General features: G+C 37.5%; 1 protein-coding gene across 1 annotated transcript in view; it reads left to right on the top strand.

Annotated features, from left to right (window-relative positions):
• The window catches only part of PTPRN2 (protein tyrosine phosphatase receptor type N2), a 663,576-nt gene that overhangs the window by 60,545 nt on the left and 581,165 nt on the right, over positions 1–21,866 (top strand). The window contains exon 2 of the mRNA XM_055709440.1: positions 10,213–10,263. Within this exon, the coding sequence (XP_055565415.1) occupies positions 10,213–10,263 (51 nt within the window). The remainder of the gene's footprint in view (positions 1–10,212; positions 10,264–21,866) is intronic.

Below are 21,866 nucleotides of genomic sequence, written 5' to 3'. Positions count from 1 at the left end.
AAACCCATGTGTGCTGTTGTCCAGATTAGAATTACTTTCCTGCAGTAAATGACTGTGGACCTTCCCCTTGCACTTCAGACTCCACTGAGCTATATGATTCCTTTTTTTCCTTCCCAAGTTGTTTTTGCCAAGTTCACATTATAATTTACCCAGCTCAAATTAACTGTGAAATAGAGATGGAACAAAAAGGAGAGTGATTTTCTAAGAAGAATGAGGAAGGGAAAAAGAAGGGATTGTATGTGACAGGCACTGGCCGCACTGCAGCTGTTGATACAGACGTCGTCAATTAAAAGATGCTGCACTCTTTTCTAAATGAAACAGAACACAAAAGCCAATCATTCCAAAGAGGTTCTCTGCAAAAAATTGTTTCTTCCTTTGAAGTCTGCTCAAGACAGTGTTGGGAGAGGCGCATTACCCCTAAGTATCGGGTAATTACTTACTTTTAGAGGCAATATAACTGGGTAAGAATTACTGTGAATTCCACTTATGCTTTTTAAGCACCAAGGAGATACTCATTAAGAATCTTTGACAAATAATGAAAAGAAAATTTTGGTGCTTGTTAGAGGAAAATGATAAACATATCTCTTTTCCTTCCTTTGATTATGCAAATAATGGGAGTTTTCCCAAAACATAAGGCACAACATTAAAGAACTTTTTTTTTAAAAAAAACCAAGCTGTCACAACGTGGCTCTTGGAGACTGATCAGCTTCAGTTGATGGGACATAAGGTTCTTTACCATGTAAGTGTTTTGAAGTATTTTGTCTGAAAGGACTACCTTCCAAAGCACACAACCCCCAGACATAGTTCCTATTTCCTCTAGCTAATGGTTCATTACTTCTCTGACCCAGCTTGTCTTAACCCTGACTGTGGGAGAAGGGTAGAATTAAGTCATGATTAGGACATAGAACTCACTCTTTTTCTGTAGTTTTGTAAAATTAGTATACAGGAATAGATGGACAGTTACTGATGGGTAAATGAGGTTGACAGACATAATGATGACAGTAGTTCTTTCACAGGATATGTATGACAGAGGCCACTGAACTGCAATGCTTGCTGGCCTACGTGCAATAATATTGAGGAAGGCTTTGCTGGTAACATCATACTCTTCTGTAGTAAGCCTCAGTTTAAGTTTTTAATATGGCTATGAATAATACTAGAAGGCTTTGCTGCCCACAGATTTTGTGGGGAACGATACTGTACAGGCAATAGTAGGTAAAAAATTGAGGCTGGCTGTTGATATATTTAAACAGCAATGTGGAATTATTAATTTAGAGTCATGGTATTCATCCCCCAAAGTCTCTGCTAAGTCCAAAAAAAGTTTTGCTGAGTCACAGTTGTGATTTCAGTGGGTGTCAGGTGATTTCAGTTTACTGCTCAGTAAGGAAATTAATTTTAACAACTGTCAACCAGAAGGCGGCATTGAACAGCAGTTACTGAAGGCCTGGTCTGGGTATTTGTGACATTTTGTATACAGCTTGTGAGCATTTCAATTAACATTTTCTAATTTTGAGGGAACAGGTAATTTTGTCCCAAAATGGGCTACTAACATGGCAAAGATTTTTCATTTGGGGCTGCGTTACTTGAGCAAAAGCCCATTTGACCCCTCCTGCAACTGTTAATGGGCGTGGGCAGAAGATTTCAGTTTTGACCCTAAGAAGTAATAATTATAATGTTAGCTTTTAAATGATCTTCTATTTGTTCCCCAATAATGGGTTTATCTGCAAATTTTTTATTTAAATGGAGAGTGGTTTAGTGTTCAATGTAACTGTTAGTAGAGCTAATTGTCAGATTTAATCTGTGCTCCCCATTTACTGTGAGAGCTAGTGGTGGTCTCTGCTAGAGAAACACAGTTGGAAAATCTAGCATTGAGAGAATTGTAATTTTTCTGGGGAGACAATGTGAGTTCTTTTAATATTTACTGTGCAAAAATGACAAAAAAGCACACCAAAACACACTTGTCCTGTATCAGCCACCTTCTTCCTGAGCCCTGGGCAAAGGCAAATGCTGTTCTGGAGCTTTCCCAGTGATAGCCTTTCCCTGTCTTTTCGCCTTGTGGACTATTACTGCTCACATCTTCAATTATTCTTAGTAGTGACCTTTCCTCAGTGCTCCCCAGAAGAAAAGCCCTACATCATCGCAATCATGGCATTAGTAATCAGATAAGTTAATGTAATTTCACCACAAAGCAATTGCTTTCTTCAGTGGTGGACAGACTCAGGACTAATTACATGCAAAACAAAAGATGCAATATTTTTTTTCCCTAAATGAGGAAAGGACAAAGTACAGGTCTTACATAGTGAGAAACAGTATGATACATCACAGCACTTTTGTACTATTTTGCCTATTTGGTGCGTCAGTCCACATATGTTGAAGAGCAAGTGATACAAAGAAGGTAATTGAAGCACTAACATGTACTGTCACTGAGGCTTCGGGGAAAATCTTGCCTATGAATTTAGTACTGACATTTTCCCTTTTTGAATGAAAACTCTATTGCATGGTGAAATATTCTGGCTAGGGTCGTATTGCAATATACAAAATCAGTGTGTATGAAAAATGATTGAAAGAAGGAGTAATTCTGAGATGAGGAAGTGTTAACACCATATGGTAACACTCATGGGAAATCTTTCCTTGCTTTACTCTGGAAACTTTTCATGTAAGAGATTGCACAGTCCTCCAGTTAACCGCTGTAGGGATTTCTTTTGCCATCTTTAGGACTATTAATTTGGATTACAGTAAGGCCTGGATTCCTCACAAGAGATCAGTGCTTCACTGTACTAGGCTTTGTACATGCACACATTTTTATTTCTTTTTTAAATAATCTGCTTTCAAGAGTTTACAGTACTACAAAAACATCAGACACCTATTACACTCAAAAACATAAAAGGCGGAGTAAGGGAGAAAGATCAAAGCTCAGTACTTACTAAGCTGTCTCACTCCCTTGTGAGAAAGAGCCCCTTCAGTGTTATGTGCTCCTTTAACGTTATTTTTGACCACATCGATTTACTTTTCTTTCATAGTTAAGCTACTCCACGTGGTTGTTGATAAACCATCACAGGTTCAGATGTCTTGGTAAAATACCTTTCTCAATGAAGAATATTCTGGATGTCCTAGGAACCTGAGGAGAAAGAGAGAATATGGCTGAACCTACTCCGCTCCTGAAAAGCTCTGAATGGAGGGGAGCAAGAAAAGCAAATTCTGTCCCTCTGTTACCTCCTGTCTCTTTACCTCTCTCCTAATCAACACACCAGAAGGGAGATAGGTGAGGAAGGGCTGAGTGTGCTGGAAGAATGGAAGTGGAGGGCACCCGTGGAAAAGGGTGAGAGTGGAGATCTAGAAACTGCCAGTATTGAGTAGTGATAACAAGGGGACAGACTTGCTGTTTACCTGCATGAGAGAAAGGAGAGGGCACAGGTGGGAAGGGTAATGCCTGAGTATGGCATGCATGTGCCTCGGAGGTACTGAAAGGGGCGACTGCATTCTGGTGGTGGAACAATGCTTTCTTGGAGAGTAGAGGAGAATGGGTAGAGTTCGAAAAGATACTCCTCTGAAAGAGAATGGAGGAGTTTGGAACAGGAAAAAAAGAAGCAAAGAAAAAATGGATAAAAATGAAAATTTAAAAAATAGGGCCAGGGAATATTCAAATTTATTATCAAAGTGAATGCCAAAATAAAACTAATGAAACAGTAGTTGATTTTTCACATGCAATTGATAGGTTTTGAGTAAAAAGTAATGCTTATGTTACACTTGTACATACACCTGTGGTACCTGTATAACCACAGGGTTCGGGAAACCAAGAGGAACTCTGCTTAAAACTCATGATCAGCTTAAAGTACATTTTTCTTAACCATTCTTGCAATTTTGTGTAATTCTAGACTTGCCAGGCATACTTGCATGGCAGACGGATGAGAATGTGTTGGATGGATCACAGCTTTGGCACCCTGAGCAAAGTTTTCTCTCACCTCTATTAGTGAGAGGAATATGTCTCTCTCAGTCAGATGATTTCTCCATTCAGCTTTCTGCACGAAAAACCTGTTGACCCTTCCTACCAGTCAGTTCATGTTATCATTCCTTATTGCTGTGTACTAGCTTGATTTTTTTTTCAGTCAGAGCTATCCCAGTTGTGTGAGCTGAACACTTTTTAAAATATTCTTAACCCCACTATAGGAAAATAAACTTATGCTCTCCACTTAGAATTGCTCACAGTGGGTGTTAAAGACCCAGTGAGGCCCATCAGGCATGCCCAGTTTGGCATACCCAGGTGTTTCCTCTTTTGTTTCATTAGCAGTGTTTAGCAGTACTTACTCTTCAAGGTCTTCTTAGAGGATAGCAACTAAATTTGAAAGAAGCAGGTAAATGTGGAGTGAGCTTGTGTTCTAGACTATTAAAAATCCTATTGAGCATCAGCATATTTTGGTTAATGAAATATACTTGCTAAAACTTTGTGATGAGGTGAGTTTGTTACAGTCTGAGAACGTGAAGAGATGCGAGGTGCTCACATGGAAAAAGGTGAAAGAAAGAGGAGGAGAACCCTCAAAAATGGAAAGGATTTTGGAGGTTTATGTTTTCGCGGTTTCTGATTGATATGTATAGAAGAAAATTAGCTGTTCTTGCCTATTGTTTGTTTTCTTATTTCGATAATTCTAAGACAATTTTTGATGAAGAGGGGCTATGGCTTATCTATTGTTGTAGTTAACAAAAATGCATATAGGTTTTGGGCATTCTTGGAAGAGATTTTTAATGGAAAATCATTGTAAACTGTTGGTTAACTGCGGTAAAGGATAGAGAGATAAATGTAATCTATTTTATCAATGGATTTTTAAAAATAGTTTATCTGATAAATGAATTATTACAGCTTTTTCTTAATGTTTGAGTGATTTCAGCTGGTGCCTTGACTGTTGTTACCTTCAGAGGCACCTCTTATAAATCCGAATAAAAGGTGTGTTCAAGTGTGGTTAAAACTTCCATATTTTGTCTTTAGAGAGGCAGGACTGCTGTTGATGAATGGAGAAAAAGAATAGTTTTATTAGTGTTTCATGAGAAAAAATATCATCACAAAGAGTTTTAAACTTCTAGGTCCTGTACTTGCAGTGGTATTTTGTGACTATGTTGTGCTGACTTTCTGAGAAACAGTATTGGAGATCTAGGGGGGAGGGAAAGAAAGGGAGGCAGAAGATTTTGTGAGGCCCTGTGGAATCTCTTTTCCTGGCTAGTTAACAAAGAATGCACCATGTACATGTATTGTAATACACAGCATAGATCCCTACCCTTGTTTTAAGTAGCCATAAAGTTAAAAAACATTGAGGAAATGTCTGTATATTTAAGTGGGTTCAATACAGATGGTCCTTGTGCCCGATGCAACTTAGTAGAATTGCAGGCTACAAAAATCTGTGTTTGGAATAAAGGATAAAGTTAAGTATTTATTTATTATTCTTGACTTCTTTCTGAGAGATGCTTACCTTGGTGTATGAAAGGTCACTATATTGGCTTATATTACACAGTCAGCCTGGGCTTTTCTGACCTGTATTGAGCTTCACTCATGTAAACTCTTCTGGAATTCACTGTAGTAAACTATCAAGAAGATAGTGTTTATAAATGCATGATTTATGTCAGTAGAAGGGTGGCCATATACCACAGCTTACATTTAAGAATGTGAAAAAAACCATATAGTTAGCCAAGTATACAGGATGATCCTTACTGCTGTGCTAACTGCATTTTAACTAGCTCCAGTGTGTCGGGGAACTACTCTCACGATGTTCGGAGCTGCACAGCACAGACCTGCGGCTTTCGTTACATGGGTGGAGGAAGAGATGAATTTAGATAAAATAATAAAAAAATTATTATGAACTGTTAATAGATGAATTTAGTTTGATGAAGCGAAATGAAGCTGTAGCCTAATACTAGAGGCTAAAACCTGAGAATAATGACTCGGAAAGGAGGCAGTAAAATATAAGAGCTGTTTGAAGCCATACTAGACATATGAAGACAGTGAGTGATTCTTAGTTAAGGTTTCAACAAAAGTTTATTTTTGACAAGACCTGAAGGTTAACTGCTGCCTGAACAGAAACATAATAAATATAAGTTCATAATAAATATGATAAAACAGTTTATCAGTGGAACTGCTTGTGGCCACTGGTGCACCTGTGCGCAAGTTGTTGCTCCAGCCTTCTTTGTCACCAAGATGTGGGGACTGTACAAGTGTTAATAAAGAGGTGAATCTTTCATGCAAGTTAAGAAAGCTGTGTTTAAATTCTAGGTTAAGCAAAGCAATACATGCATACCTGTGCAGTTTTAGTCTGTCAGCTGGTTGAATACTAAATGGAGAATTCATTATTTCAGGGCTGCTGTATGAAGTAAGATTGGGGTTTTGTTCTTTTGAGGTCTCTTTCTGTGGGATTTGAAGGTATTTCAGCAACCGTTCATGTGTTTTAGGAGATGAACTCTGGTAAAGAGATTGTTTCATAGGAAATGAAATGTAATTTTGATCCCATAAGGCCTGAAATGTATTAAGTGCTTTTCGGAGACGATACCACTTCACTCTTCAATGGTGACTTATTACCACCATTACTATTAGTAGGTAGATGGTATTTAAAATGAAATATGATGCTTCTTAATGTCACAGCAAGTAACAACAAAAGATAAATTAGTAGTTAAATTAGCATATTGACTGGTTGGGTGAAATACGCATAACAGTCAACTCTAGCAATAAATAACTTGAAACAAAATATTCTTCAAGGAGTTCTGGAGGTCCTTGTCTGTTTTAAAGTATAGATGCATATACTTTGCCATATATTGACTTTATTAACTTGCTCTCCAAAACATAAGCTTCCAAGGCTAATTGCATCAGATGCCTTGCTGCAGTGAGCATCAAATAACCAACTATTATTAAAAGAGAAACTTAACCATGATAAAATCAGTTTTATTTTGTTTTTTTTATGGAAAATATATTAGGTGACAAAGCAAAATGTATCAGGCAAAATCAGAGTGTGTCTCAGTTCTGTAGAGAGGTAACCTGGCTGTTTGTACCTGAACATATAAATTTTGTTCATTTTGTATCTGGATTTTTCTCCTTCTCAGAATATCTGCATATAATAGAATGGTCTGCCTCTAGCAGGTGGCCATGGGCAGCAGGTGATCCCATCTCCCAGGTGCTTTTGAAACTAGCAGGGTCTTGGTGAACCAGTATCGTGGTTTAACCCCAGCCAGCAACCAAGCCCCATGCAGCCACTCACTCACTCGGCCTCACCCAGAGGGATGGGGAGGAAAATTGGAAAGGAATGTAAAAATTGAGGGCTGAGATAAGAACAATTTAATAGGTAAAGCAAAGCAAGGAATTCATTCCCCACTTCCCATGGGCAGGCAGGTGTCCAGCTATCCCCATGAAAGCCACGCTCTGTCATGTGTAACAGTTACTTGGGAAGACAAGTGCCATAATGCTGGATGTCCCCCCATTCCTTCTTCTTCCCCCAGTTTATGTACTCAGCATGACACCATATGGTATGGAATACCTCTTTGGCTAGCTTGGGTCACCTGTCCTGGCTGTGCCCCCTCCCAGTTTCGCGTGCCCCTCCAGCCCTTCTGCTGGCAGGGCCCAAGAAACCGAAAAGTCCTTGATTCAGTATAAACATCACCCAGCAACAACTGAAACATCGGTGTCCTGTCAACATTGTTCTCACATCAGAGCCAAAACACAGCACTGCACTAAGAAAATTAACTCCATCCCAGCTGAAACCAGGACAACCAGTCACTGTTTTGTTGTGCGACTCCACTAAAGCATTGCTGCTTGAAACATCTTGCCTGGCACCTTTTGGATCTACAGCATAGCTGCTGCACAATGTGAAATCAACTACAAAACTGCTGGCCTTCCCTCCATCACTGGACGCCTTCTGCAGCCCTTCCCTGGATGCACGTATTTCAGGCTTCTGGTTTTAACTCTTTTGTGATGTGTCATGAAAACAAGACAAAGAGATTTGATCAGGGATTTTTCATAACAAGGGAACATTTTCTTTTAGAAGAGATAACTTCAGATTTCTGAAAACAGGCATATTGAACTATACTTTTGTCTAGTTTATATTAGCACTTGAAGTCTTTCACTTTTTTATTATTTTTCCCTGCAAGCATTCTTTTTCTTTTTTTTTTTTTTTTTTAAGTGATCACTGCTATGCTTTTAATTATGGCTCTTCTTGTGCTGTATGTTCTGTGCTGATGTGTTTTGGTCACTGCCTGTCATTGTTCTTATGTTCTTTACAAGTCAATTTATAGTTAAGGCATCCTTCTGCTTTGCTGGGTCAGTACCAAGGCTGCAATCAGATATCCTCGGTGAGTTTTCAGACAATGTTTCAGGTCAAATGGCTGCTAGAGCAGACTTGTCTGGAGCAAAATTATATGCATCTCAAAAATATGCCACAAATCACAGTTTGTGGATCGTGTAGATGCATTTTGTTCTACTATACTCTGCTTGCAGAAGCTTTCCTGGTATGAAACTTCCTCAGCCTTCCAAAATCTTCTGAGTGTATACCTACAGTTTGTTGGTGCATAGGTAAAGGATGAGGGAGCGCTTTTATCGGTGTGCATACTGTAGGCTTTTGTTATCTGCTTAAGGTTATGTATGTGTGGTCTTTGCAGGCAGTTGTGGGCTAGATGTAAGGGATGGTACTTGTTCTTCAATATGGCTCAAATTCGCGTAGATTTGCTTGCCTAGCTGACACCTAGCACTGTGCTAATAAATCCTGCTGAGGGACACAGTGTATTAGTTCAGGCTTAATGATGTGTTAATACAGTTACCTGCTGAAAGGCTATGCAGGCATGCATAAGTCACTCTATCCCCCTGAATTTTTCTTTTAGCAGGGTTAGGGCTCAGGTAATTTATAGGCAGAGAGTCTTGAGCCTTTCAGTCTCTTTTATGAGAACAGCCTACTTAATCCATTTGACAAATACAGATGCTTGTACTCTGTGCTTCTGTGGAGACAGGCACAGCTGGGGGGAGAGGATTTGCTGCTGTATTTAGACATGGTGAGGTTCCTGGCATTTTTTTTGATGCATAGTGTGAAACTGTTCAAGAACTCTTAATGTTTATAACACCCTGTGTCATTTTTAAACTTAAGGTACTTCCTAGAGAAGTTAAAAGGCTTAATTGTAAAAATGTGTTCTCTAGGGCAGTTTCAGTGTTCAAAATACAGCCTCATTCCTTGGATTTTATCCAGTCCTAGCTCTTTATCTTTTTCAGAAAACAAAGAAACTGCTGCTTGGGTTAACAGAGTGCATGCCCTTAACAGTACCCCAACATTCCATACTGCTTCTGTACTTGTTCCTTCTCCCAGTCCCCCAGTGTGGAGTGACCAGAGCAGAGGCACATCTTGCCTGCTTCTTTGCTGTCCTTACAAATATCAGCATAAGTTTTTTGAATTTGAAGATAAAGGGGATAATAACTAGTGTCTCATTACCTGGTTAGGTGATACTAGCAACAGGGAACAGAATACTTAATCTGTGAACAAGTGGATGAGCTGGGATTGCCAGCCTGGATGCAGTTTCTAGAGTGAGGTATGGAGCTGGTGTAACAGGGGCCCATAAGGCAGCATGTTTTGGGACAAATTTCCTGCATTAAGTGGAATAAAACCCTAGGATATTTTTCGTAGACCTGTACTGATTTTCCAGCTGTCTGTGGAGGTATCACAGTGTTGGTATGGATGGTTTAAAAATTAACACTTTCTCCAAAGAGTTGGTGTTCCTGAGGATCTATGGCTGCAGTTACTAAATCCAAGCCTGATTTGAGCAATTTATACCTGATTTCTAGGCTTGTGTCACTGCAGTAAACGTATCTTTAGGAAACTCCTGATTTCTTGATATATGTTTTTGTCGTGTATTGCAATGTTAATGTGCTGTGGTGTAATAACATACTCAAAACTGAGAGAACATAAAGTTCCTCAAATTGCTGAATAAGAGAGATGCATAGCAAAACCTGAACCGTCACTAGTTGAATGATGGGAAAGAAAAACGTCAAAGGTTATTCTGGACATAACCAGGTAGCAAGATGTGCTCTCTAACCAGACCTGTTTCCACATTCTTGATTTTCTGTACTGCCTAGTTTAGACTCCTAAGGCCAACTAAATGCCTGACTCTTGCTGAGCATTTAATAGCCTGAGAGGTCTTCAGCCTGCACTAATTATCCACAGTTTGAAACCTGTATTAATTTTTACTGTTCTATTGTGTTTTTAGGCTGCCTGTTTGAGGATGACCTTTGCAAATCTTTTGAGATCTGTGTAAATGGTAAGTCTTCAATATTTTGTTTGCTGACTACTTTGTCCTCTGCTGTGTAATTGCTATGTGGTCGATTCAATAAGCCAAATCTATATATGAAGGAGAGGAAAGAAAGGACGGTGTGGGGAAGTACCAGGTATGACTATTGTAGTGAACAGTTAGGGGAAATGCAATAGATTAAAAATAATAATAATAAAAAAAATTATCTCAACCTTGAACAACATCATCTCCTTTTATGAGAAATAGATTGCAATTAAATTAAACACAGTGAAATATGCTGACATTTAATTTGTCTTAATACAGGCTGAAAATAATGGGTTTGTTATTTTCAGGTTGTTCATCATTTTAGTGGATGATATTGAGTAATTATCGGTCTCCTTTTCTTCAAAAGGTTGATATTTATTACAGTAAGTAAGAAGCAAGTCTCAAAGCAAGACTTAAATTGATCTTGATTATGCTGCTTCCTTTTTCTGTTATTTTACTTGAACTATGCAGAAGCAGCTTGCTTCTGCTCTCCTTCACAATTTCTTTTCAGTAAGTCAAAAAAGCCAATGCAAATATATGAATGAGTCTCATGAGTCTCATGGAATAACAGGAAAGAATTTTTCTGGCAAGAGTTGAAGATTGGCAATGTGCTACATGAAATCATTTAAGTCCTGATGAAGGGCAGACCATGTTTAAAGAACTTCTAAAGACGTTACTTTTGTGAAAAATATGGATCTGTAATTAGGGATTTTTATTTTTAAAGTATTATATATAAATTTCTCTTTGTGAATGTATGGCACAAGGAAGTAGATTTGTTTTCCATCAAACAGAGGAGTCAATAATATGGGTCTGCTAATAGATGAAGCTTATTAATATCCTAATTTAACAAATATTTAAGATGAAATAAGATTAAATGTCCAGTATTGTTGAATGACAGACAAATGCACGCAGGAGAGGGAATAAAAGACAGAAATATGGTTGAGGAGCTGGGAGGAATTAAAATAGGTAGGTTAGAAACAGTGCATTCATTAACATCTCCAAAGATAATTCTTGTGTAAATGTGTCACTTGAAGTTGTTCCAATAACGTGCAAACATTCTGCATTGACAATTTCCATGATTGACACCAGGAAGGGTAGCACCAGTTTTCTACAGTGGTGCATTTTGCTGACTACCCATGATATTCAGTGCCTAGCTGTAGTCTTTCCTTCCCATCACAAGTATTTTTAATCAGATTGTATGATAGGCCACTGTTATATCTGGCAGACAGTGTATAATGAGGAATTTATGCAACAGATGATAGTAAAGAAATGTACGTACTTTAACTGATAGCAAAAAGTTTTCAATAGAGATGCTCCTGTAAAGGTTACTTCATAGCTTCATGCTGTAGGTGTTGCCTTAATTGAAGATGTGCTTTCTAAAAACTTAACGTGACTTTTATTAGCATGCAGAATTAAACTATGAAAATGGTATCTTAGAATTTAAAATGGATTTATTCTGTAGATCTATTCTTACTTTGGCATAACTAAGTTAAAGGTCACTAATGATTAAGCCAGTTGATCAATGACATTGCCTAATGGCTGATCTTAATTAAAAAAAAAAATACGTTCAGAGATTCTGTCAATGTGTTTAAGGTCACTACATAGTATTTAATTTTTTTTGCCCTAACTGGGCAAATGTTACCCAGAGTAGATATTAAGTGCTATCCTTGATGCAAGTAAAAATACACCATTCTTGAAATTAACAAAACCTTTGGAAGGTCATACTTTGAAGTACTAAAATACCATCAGAATTTACTTTTTATACATAGAAGAAAAGAATAGGGCCACTTGCTTCTGAGTAGTCATTTCCATTTTTCCTGTCCAAACTGCTTCTGGTTCAACAGTATCTCTGAAGTTCTTCAGAAATCCTGATATATTAAAATGTAAGGGCTTTGGTGGACTGATAGCTCAGGAACTTAAGTCTGTGGAGGTCACTATGCTCAGGAGCAGAGCTTTGTGTACTGCAAGGTCATGGAAACGTTTGTCTCCTTTGCTGTCACACAAGTGCATGTTTCTAAAGTACAGTGTGAAAGTGGGTAAGAAACAGCAGCTGCTTTTGGGTAGCATCTTTGAAGCATCTGTGATCTGCAGATCTGAGCCTGACTCCTGCAGGAAGGCTGATAATTTTGATCTTTCTCTCAGCCTCTAGCAAAGTAACTGAACTGACCGCATTTTCAAAAATGAAACTGGGTTTGCCTATTGAAGTCATAAGTCACAGTATTTGCCATCTCATGTCATTACCTGGAAACTTCAAGTACTTTCATGTATCAGACTTGTAAAAGGATAACCAAACCCACCAATAACTGAGCTGTTTCATAACTTTAGAAAAATACTATTCCTTCTCATTTATTTGGAAGAAGAGATTGGCCGAAATATTTTGAGAAACGTTCATTTGTACAAAGAAAAAAAGGTCAGTTAAAAGCAATTTCTTTTATTGTTAAAAGCAGTGTAATCCAGTTGTAAGATCTGATATAACCAGCATAACTGTATCGGTTGCAACGCTTATATTTGTTTAGGTCTGCCATTTTTGCAGGGCAAAGAACCTGCTGTAATAATGATTGAATTTTCTGCCACTTTCCCTCATGATATAAAGGTCTCTTTTGGCTTCAGTGACAGCTTCTCGTTTATGTTTGTTTAATAGCTCCAGCAGCAGTCATGCAATATTAATTTATTTCCATAAACCTTTTATCAGTTTCCTGAGCTGCACTGACTCATCAAGTGGTTAAAAAGGAACATATTGTTTCATGTTTATTTTAGTGGCATAAGGATAAGCCAGGCAAAAAGACTGAGTTAGTTTTCCTGAACTCTTCCTTTACGAAGGTAGACTGTTGCGGTGTGAAGTTGCTTAGGTGTCATTTATTTAACTTCTGGTACACCATTACCTCTATTATACAGTTAGAAGAAATGATATTTTTACCCACCTAAAATGCTTGAAGCTTGAAAGGCTGCAGCTAAAAAACTTGGTACAAAAGGTGGATATGTATATGAGCTGCAGACCTTAATAGAAAATGATCTGGCATGCTATAAGCTTGGCAATGCTTGCTCCCCAATAAGTGCTGATAAGCTGCTATAGACACCAAAGGAAGCAAATAACAATATCTTAATTAAACAAGATATACAGAAGGGAAAAGAATAATATAAGGAATAGGATTTGAAATGAGGGTATGTGTAGTGACATAGCTGTGGGTAAAGAGGGGTATGGCATTCAAATGTTCACGTATGTTTTGCTGCCTGGGTTAGAAGTTTAAGCAAATGAGTTTGCCTGTATGTGTATTTTCTTTTTTTCTTAACTGTTATGCCTAGAAGGTGTTTGTATGAAAAAGAAAGAAAAAGAAGCATCAAGAAGGAATTTTTAGATTGCCTCTGAGGCAGAGATCTACTTACCCTTGAATGGTCCTTGTAATTATATATTAAACCTAGTACAGTTGGATAAGTGGGAATAGGTCACATTTTGCTTTGCATTTTAAGTGATAAGTAAAGCAGTTCAACATCAGCTCACATACCTTCCTCTTTGGAAGGTTTAAACAAAGTAGCTCCTGAAGATAGCAAAGCAAAGACTGGTTCTTATCCTTTCTCATGAAATCATGCTATTGAATTCTGGTAGTGCCACTGGGAAAGACGCCATGTGGTATAGATAAAAGCATTCATTTTGAAATAACCATCCCTTATTATCCTCATTCCTCCCTTTATTAAACTGTTTGAACTGCTCATTTAGAAGGATGGCATTCTTTCCTTTAGGTTTAATCTCCAGATATTTTGCTTCAGAAAGAAGCTTTGTGCTGTGTTTTATCCATGCGTGGATACCATGATATCTTTACTCCTTATCATCGGAGCCTTTATAAATCAGGGCAGTTCTATTTATGAAAGATGTTGCTGCAAGCCCACTTCCTGCATGAAATTGTAACAGGGTTCATGCAGAAAAGATCAGATTGTGGAAAACAGCTCTGTGAGGCCAACTGAAAAAGTTAATTAAATACTGTTGTTGGCGCAGTGTGCATCATTAAGTCAAGCCTCACTGACAAACACTAAACTTCTCTTAGGAAGGCACGGTCTAATGTCTGCAGTACTGTTTGAAGATGCCCGGCTTCTGAAAGGCTGTATAAACAGCTATGCACAGCTGAATCAATATTGCTTTATGTGTGCAAGCTGCACTTGTTAGGAGAGACTTAGGTTAGCATGGTGTGTCAAAGGCGTCCAAGTATTGCAGTACAAAGTCATGAGATTTTCCAAGTTTGGATGTCTCCAGACAGTTCAGAATATTAACGTGCTTTCTTCCTCAGCTACAGAGCTCCTCAAACAGTTGGAATATAAGTGATTGCATGTGCTGGTGATGAACCATAAATGGTAAACATGTGCCACAGACGATAAGGGAGAGGAGTCAGGATCCCTGAAATGGTTTCTTGAACTTAATGTGTTACGCTTTGAGGTTTTCCAGATCATTGCCTAGTAGGATGGAATTAGAGGGAGATGCACCTCAGCATTGTTTAGCTAACAGATGTCTGCAGCTACATCTGCGTTTGCAAGGCACTGCTCTTACAGAAGCTATTGAATTTTTGTGAAATGATGCTATAAATCTCTGCCTAAGCTTCCTGAAGCTTTTCAATAAGCATCCGTGCTTGTTATAACTAAATTCAGCCTTCTAAGGAGTAACGCTAAGTGGTACCTCTACATAATGTTGCTTTATTGGGTGAAGAGAGAATTTATGTGCTTTCCAAGGATGTGGGAATTCTTCACAAATAACTGAAGTCCTAGTACAACCCTATGAGGTAAACCTGGTGTATCATTTCTAATCTGAATTCTGAGGTTAATGGGGATATGTGTATGTTTGGAGTAGAAACCCAACCAATTATTTAAATACAAGGATTAACTTTCAGTGGTCCTTCCATACCAGTTCAAGGAGATCAGAGGGTTAGTTTTTAAAAACATCCTTTGAATAAATATGTCAGATGAATGTAAAAATCCAGTGTGATATTCAAGGAGTAAACTTTAAAATCTACCATTGTATAATGGTATTCTGAAAGCTGACATCTTCAGAAGTATTTACACACTTCATTCAACTGAAATCTAGGGTGAGTTAACACCTAAATATTCCTGAAGATCTGTGGTTATAACGATACTGCCTTAGTTTTTAGGAATATTTTACATTTCTTAAAAAGCTCATACATATCTTTTGAAATAATTATGTGGAAATAAAGATTAAAATTTGCTCTCTTTTTCCCACACTTGTTCTCTATTAGGTTATGTGACACTCCTGTAATAGGAGAAAAAAAATGATACAGAGTTTGGGAGGAAGACTCTGGTTTCCCATTAGTCTGTGTAGTCCCTCGTGTTGGCTTCTCCTTCCCCTTGTCTTATGAAGCTCTAAAGACACGTGTATTAATGAGGGTGTCAGAGCTCCTCAGGATTAATGAGCAGAAGAGACATTGCAACACAACTTCTGCTATGATTAGCGATAACACAACAAAAGGGAGCAGGAGATGATGACTGGAGGAATTTGAGGGTTTCTCAGCTCTGCTCCACCCTGCCATGCTACTGCTTTGCAAAGAAATTGTACCAGCTCAGTTTCCAAACTAGGGGGGTCTTGTTTGCTGCTGAGTATACGCAGTTTTGACCAACAAGAACACTTTCAACATTGATGCTGAGTGTGTATGAGCTAATTGAGGTAAAAGAAATAGTGATCAAAGGTGAAGTTATGATCTCCTCATTAGGAAAAGATGCTTAGCACGATAATGCAACTATGGTTTAACCACTATCCCAGCTTTCATTAAAAGCTTTATTATGGGGATTTTTTTGTAGAGAATCTTAAGTTGTAGCACCTGCAGGGCACAAAACCATCACTCAGCCTTCACTGACAGCCTGCTGTTCAGCACCAAGTGAGAAGAACGTATGTACAACAGTAAATCTACCATCAGCCATAGGTAATCCTCTGTATTCCCGTGGCCTGTGCTAGTAAATAAGTCTTGGAGCTGCTGAGTGTTGCACAGTGTTATTTCATGTGAGCAGACATTTTTCTAACAGCTCAGGCAAGAAAGCTGCTGTGTTGTCATACAGAAACTTTCATTTCTGTCTTAGTGCTGTGACTTGTGGTAGTGTCTTTTCTTGCTCCAAACACCAGCACTGAGTTTCACAGAACCAGGCAAGCACTGCAAGTAGAATTGCTTAACGAGTGTATGTTTGAGTGATTTTGGGGAGATTTTGGTGTTTGGTTAAAAGATTCCACTCCCGACCATAGCGTAGATGGGGGCTGCTGGAGGAGCCTAGATCATTGGAGCGTAATTATATAGTATCTATCTCTCTTAACCAAATTGTATATTTGTGGTGATAAGGTGGATGAGTCTACAAAAAATTAATGTAACAATCTGATATTAAGTAAATTGAAGTTCTGGAATGTTTGGATTAGCTTTTTTGCCCGCCTTTAAATATTGAGTATTTCTCCATGCAATATTTGAGTTGATCCAAAGTCCACACACTTAGAAGATATTTGTGTGTGTTTATTAGAACGAAAAACTAAATCCTATTTGTCTGCTGCTTTTTGGAACTGGTACTAGGTGGTTTACACACATTGTAGAGTAACTTTGACAATGTATGTTACACTAGCATATTAAGTGTTTCATGAAAATATGTTTGGGTATTTGAGAGATTGTACCATGTATCTTATTAGTGTGTTGTGGGCCTCTTCATTAACTCTTTTTGGGTAAAGTATGTAGCAGCTGTTGGCACAGGTGTTGGACAAGTTCAGAGATGTTCGCTATTTCATTATTTTATTACACTCAAAAAAAAAAAAAAGAGTAATTGTAAACAGTTGGGAGGTCATGGAAAAGTACAGTATCTGAAAAAAGGCATTAGGGAGTCTTACTAAAACTTGTGCCTGATGAATCGTGAAACACAGGAGCCTGAAAAGGACAGCATGGTCTGTAAAGGAAAGAACACCAAGGGATATTATTCTGGAAATGAGGTGGAAAGTAAATGAATCCTCGTTTGGAGTAACACTGCAACAGTGTGCCTCCGCTGAAAATCCATCATACTTTGTCCCCTTCTTGTGTCAAGTGGCATTCCGAAGTGTTATGGTTTACTTCATGATTAAGATGTTTTGGTTTTGGCTTTTGAAAAAGTAAAATAATAGGCAGGGTTTTTTCTTTAGATTTTATACCTCTATTAAAAAAAACCCCACACAAACAAACAAACAAAAAATACAACCCCAAACCAGACCCCCCCAAAAAACTGCATAAACATATTTATGAACAGAGTAGTAATAAAATTGCCAAAACTAGGAGAGGTGAAATTGGTGAGTTTTCAGGGCAGTGACAGCTACACAGCCATATTGCAATTATATGGCAACTCCAGATTTGAATGAGAGAGTTTTGGGGTTTTTTTGTGGTGTTAAAAGGGTACTTAGCATGTTGATTACTTACAAATGTGTAACTGCAAAAATGAGGTGCATAACTTTGGATCTACTTGCTTATTTTGGACTTCACCTACTCTGTTAGATATATAACTGTGATATTTGCCTTTGTCTCCCTGAATATCAATAAATGAGTATTGTCTCAGTGCAGCAGTGGTTAATTGGGTCAATCAGATTAATTATTATTGTTAATTATCAAGTTACTTTGATGATTAACAGAGGCATTGACAGGACTGTCTAGAAGAGGATCAGCTAGAAAGGTTTGCTCAAGAAAATTGTATTTTTTTTAATAATCATAATGCTTTTATATTTCTTTTTGAAAAATTCAGTAATCCCATCTAATAGTACATATGCTTAAAATATGGAATCATGAATCGGACTACAAATTTTCAAAATATACCAGTTTTCCAAGGCCGCTATTTACTGTGTATTTTCTTGAAGATGTGGGAGGCAAATCTGTAGACTTCTTAATGAATTTCTCCTGAAAAACATCCTTTTGGATGTTTCTTTATAGTTACAAGTTTCTCTGTGCTTAAGATGCCATACATATATATTTATTTTTTTTTCCTTCAAAAGTTCTGTCAAAAATCCTTTTCCAAGTTTGCTGGCCAGACTGTGCATCAGTTTACTGCTGTTGTATTGCAATGATCACTTAATGAACACCTTTTTGTTGTTGATTTCATAGCATTTGACAAGCACTAAAAGCTTTTTGACTCTTGCCTGCTTTTAGACAGTAAATATAATAGGAAAAAAATAATTTATGGTTGGCAGTGGGGAATGTTGTCATCCTGGGTAAGTAACTTCTCGAAGAATATGAGAGAATTGAGCAGCAAAACCTTATGACCTGGATCACCTGAAAGCGTATCTGCCTCAGCAGAGCAAAACTCTGCCTACTGTTTTTGCAAGACATAGTGACTTTCTTGTCAGAACGTAGCTTGTATGTGAAAATATATTCAATAACATTTAACCTTCACGATGTCATGTAAGAAGGTAAGAAACAGGCAATCACTTTAGAATAATCTAAATATGAGATGCAAGTTCACATGCATATATTAAATATTTTTTTCCATATATGAAAATAACTTTCAGTGACTGTGGTTGTTCTGAGCTAATGAACTACACAGAGACAATTTTTCTTTTCCTTTTTTTTTTTTTTTTTTTTTTTTAATAAAGAATGTAGAAGCTTTATCCCAAGTTGTGTACCTATTTCTAGAAGTCCTTATTTTTGACTGGTGGGGGTCCAAAGTAGAACATTCAGCCAAAGTGAGCTAGAAAAGATATACTTTTTCTTTATTCTAGTGCTTGGAATAAATGCTCTGTAATAAAGAGCAATGGGAGGCTTTTTTTTGTTCTATGTCCTCATTAAATAAATGAGAACAATCTGAAACCGAACTAATCATAGTACTACTGATTAACAGGTAGACCTGTTAATGAACAGTTATTCCCCATTACAAGCCATTTGAATCCTTTAATTGAAACAGAGGGGTTTTTTTGTGCCCTACAACCTCCATGGCAACAGCAACAACAGTTGCTGTAGAGGTAGACAGAACAACAAATATATTTTATTGTCCCAAACTATTGTAATTTAGTCCTTTACTTAAATATCTTTCACTGCTCCTCTGCATAAATTGAGAAACGTTTGGTTGCTTTTGCTGCTGTGTCAGCGTGTTCCTCTATTGGCCCTAAGGTAGGGTCAGCATGATTTAAGAAGGTTGGTAAGAGCACTGGATATTAAGGAAGAGTAAGGAAATACAACATTTAATGCCTGGACTCTAAACTCTTCAAGGAAAGATGTCTTTTAAAAGGAAAAGGTTTTGGTTTTTTAATATAATGCAGCAAATTTTTGTGTTAATGTTGACTTTACAGTATTATGATAAGGCTGAAGAAGTATACCTAATTTATTCTATTTAGTCTTAGCTCTTTAAAAATTGTATTCATCTTTCAACTGAGTTATCTCACTGATTCTTTCAGATATTTGACTATAACACCACATTTTTTTCCTGGAAGTAACAGGACAGGTATAATTGAGCAGTTACACCCTATGCAGTTTTTCAATGGCAAGATTGTCTTTTGTTAGGTTTCTTTATCTGTTATTGAGCTGTAGTTGATTCTTTCTTTATGGTGAACATCTATAATAGATAAGAAAGAGGTGTATTATCTAGCCAGAAACTATATAATGTGCTGGTGGTGGTGGGGGGAAATTGAAGGTAGAGTTGAAAACTAATGAGACCTTCCCTCAGAATTTTTTTTTCCTCTGTCCCGTAGTCCCCTCTCTTGATTATACATCATGCTGCTCTATCTTTATTCCTGTGAAATTCAGATAAAAAGGGTATTAGGAGTAGATTGGCAATAAGATGGATGGAAATTTGTAGGGCATAATTGCCAATAGTTTCATAGTCTATTGGACACTTATAGAAGACAACCTGCGCTGTGCAATCACAGTGGAAGCAGTTTAAATGAATTGTGGCTTTCCAAAATAAAATCAATTCATTTCCTTTGGAGGTGGAGAGGTTTTTGAGGTGGCGGTGGGGTGCTGGTGTTTGGTTTTGTTTTTAAATTTCAATTCATTTTCTAACTTCAAGTAATAAACTTGAATGCTTCTTGTGTTTATTTTAACTTAAATGCCCCCAAAACCTTTCTAAATTATAATAGTCTCCTGGTACTCTTATGATTTAATTTATCTTTTTAGGATGTTGTTTTATTTCCCTTAAATGTTTCACTTCTGAGTTCAAGTTGTAGAAGTCTAGTAAGTCTTTACAATAATTACGAGTTCCTACTTTACTGACAGCCTGCTTTCATTTTAATGGAATTTTGCTGATGGCTTATGCCAGGCAACTTAATGGAACAAACTTTTTTCACTAACAGGAGCTATTAAAAAGTTTCTTCCTGAAATTTTACCTATAATTTTGATTGTTTACAAGTGTTTAGTGAATGATTGTGTTCTGAATATTTGATTCTTCAGTGAGGTAATCTCTCTTTTCTTAAATGTTTTCACTTATTTTTTACTTACGTCAAAAATTCCTGTGCATAATGGTTGCATGCAAATGGACCAGTATGTTCAACAAAACATAAGATAATGTAATGCTGATACACAGTCCTATTCCATGTCCGTTCTCTTTTATTCACTTCAATTTTGTTATGGTAAATCTAACTTTAGATGCCAAAGTTCCACTCAAAGTTTTTGCTAAAAATGTTTGAAATTGAGTCTAATACTAAGATTACCTTTTGTTTTAGTAGGTCAGTCACTGTTTTAAATTGGGTCGCTGCTTTTGCTTTGAAAGCCAAAGGGATAGTCTTTCTGCTCCTCCAGTAGTTAAACTCACCCATACGAACACTTGAGTCAGAAACTGTTATAACTGAGGAAACAGAAACCTCTGAAAGAAGTTTGGGCAGAAAAGATTCCCTGTTTCAGCTCTGTATCAGTAGAGTTCTCGGTGGCAAAGGGTTGATGGACATGTTTAACATTGCAGTACAAATTACAAATCGATGTTCACTACAAAGGTAATCAGCCAGTTAGTGCCCATTTCATCTCTCTAGATCTATGCATTGCCAATTAAAAGTCACATCTTCTTGCTGGGCTTTATTTCAAATTATCTGAAAAGAGATTTATCCTAGCCCCCAAAAATTTTTCTTTGTTTATTCCCCTCGCCCCATCCCCCAAGGAATTAGGTCACTGGGCAAAATTATTTTGTTATTTCATGAAATAGTACCTTCCACAAATTATGCCAAAAAAGATTTACAGGTTTCAATGTATTTTGTTAGCATGTTTTGAAAATAAGTTATGACTGGAATGGAGTTTAATGGCATATTTTAGAATGGAAGACAGCTGAAACTTCAAAAAAGATTATTCCACTTCAAAAATTGGTAGAAAAAAATCAGTCTACCACTAAGCATATTTTTTTCCTTCCTTTCTTTTTTATGTAATCCCTAGGCATCTCTTGTCAAACACATTAACTAAACCTCTTAAGTTCTGGAGATGCCATACTGTGTTGGTTTCAGCTGGGGTGGAATTAATTTTCTCCATGGTAGCTAGCACGGGGCCGTGTTTTGGATTAGTGCTGGAAAACGTTGATAATTTGGGGATGCTTTAGCTAGCGCTGAGCAGTGCTTACACAGCGTCACGGCCCCCTCTGCTCCTCACCCCTCCCCACCAGCGAGGAGGCTACGGGGGGGGGGGGCACAAGGA

Source organism: Falco cherrug, chromosome 4, assembly GCF_023634085.1.
Source record: "Falco cherrug isolate bFalChe1 chromosome 4, bFalChe1.pri, whole genome shotgun sequence".
In the NCBI taxonomy this organism is placed as follows: domain Eukaryota; kingdom Metazoa; phylum Chordata; class Aves; order Falconiformes; family Falconidae; genus Falco; species Falco cherrug.
This window is presented reverse-complemented; position numbering and strand designations above follow the sequence as displayed.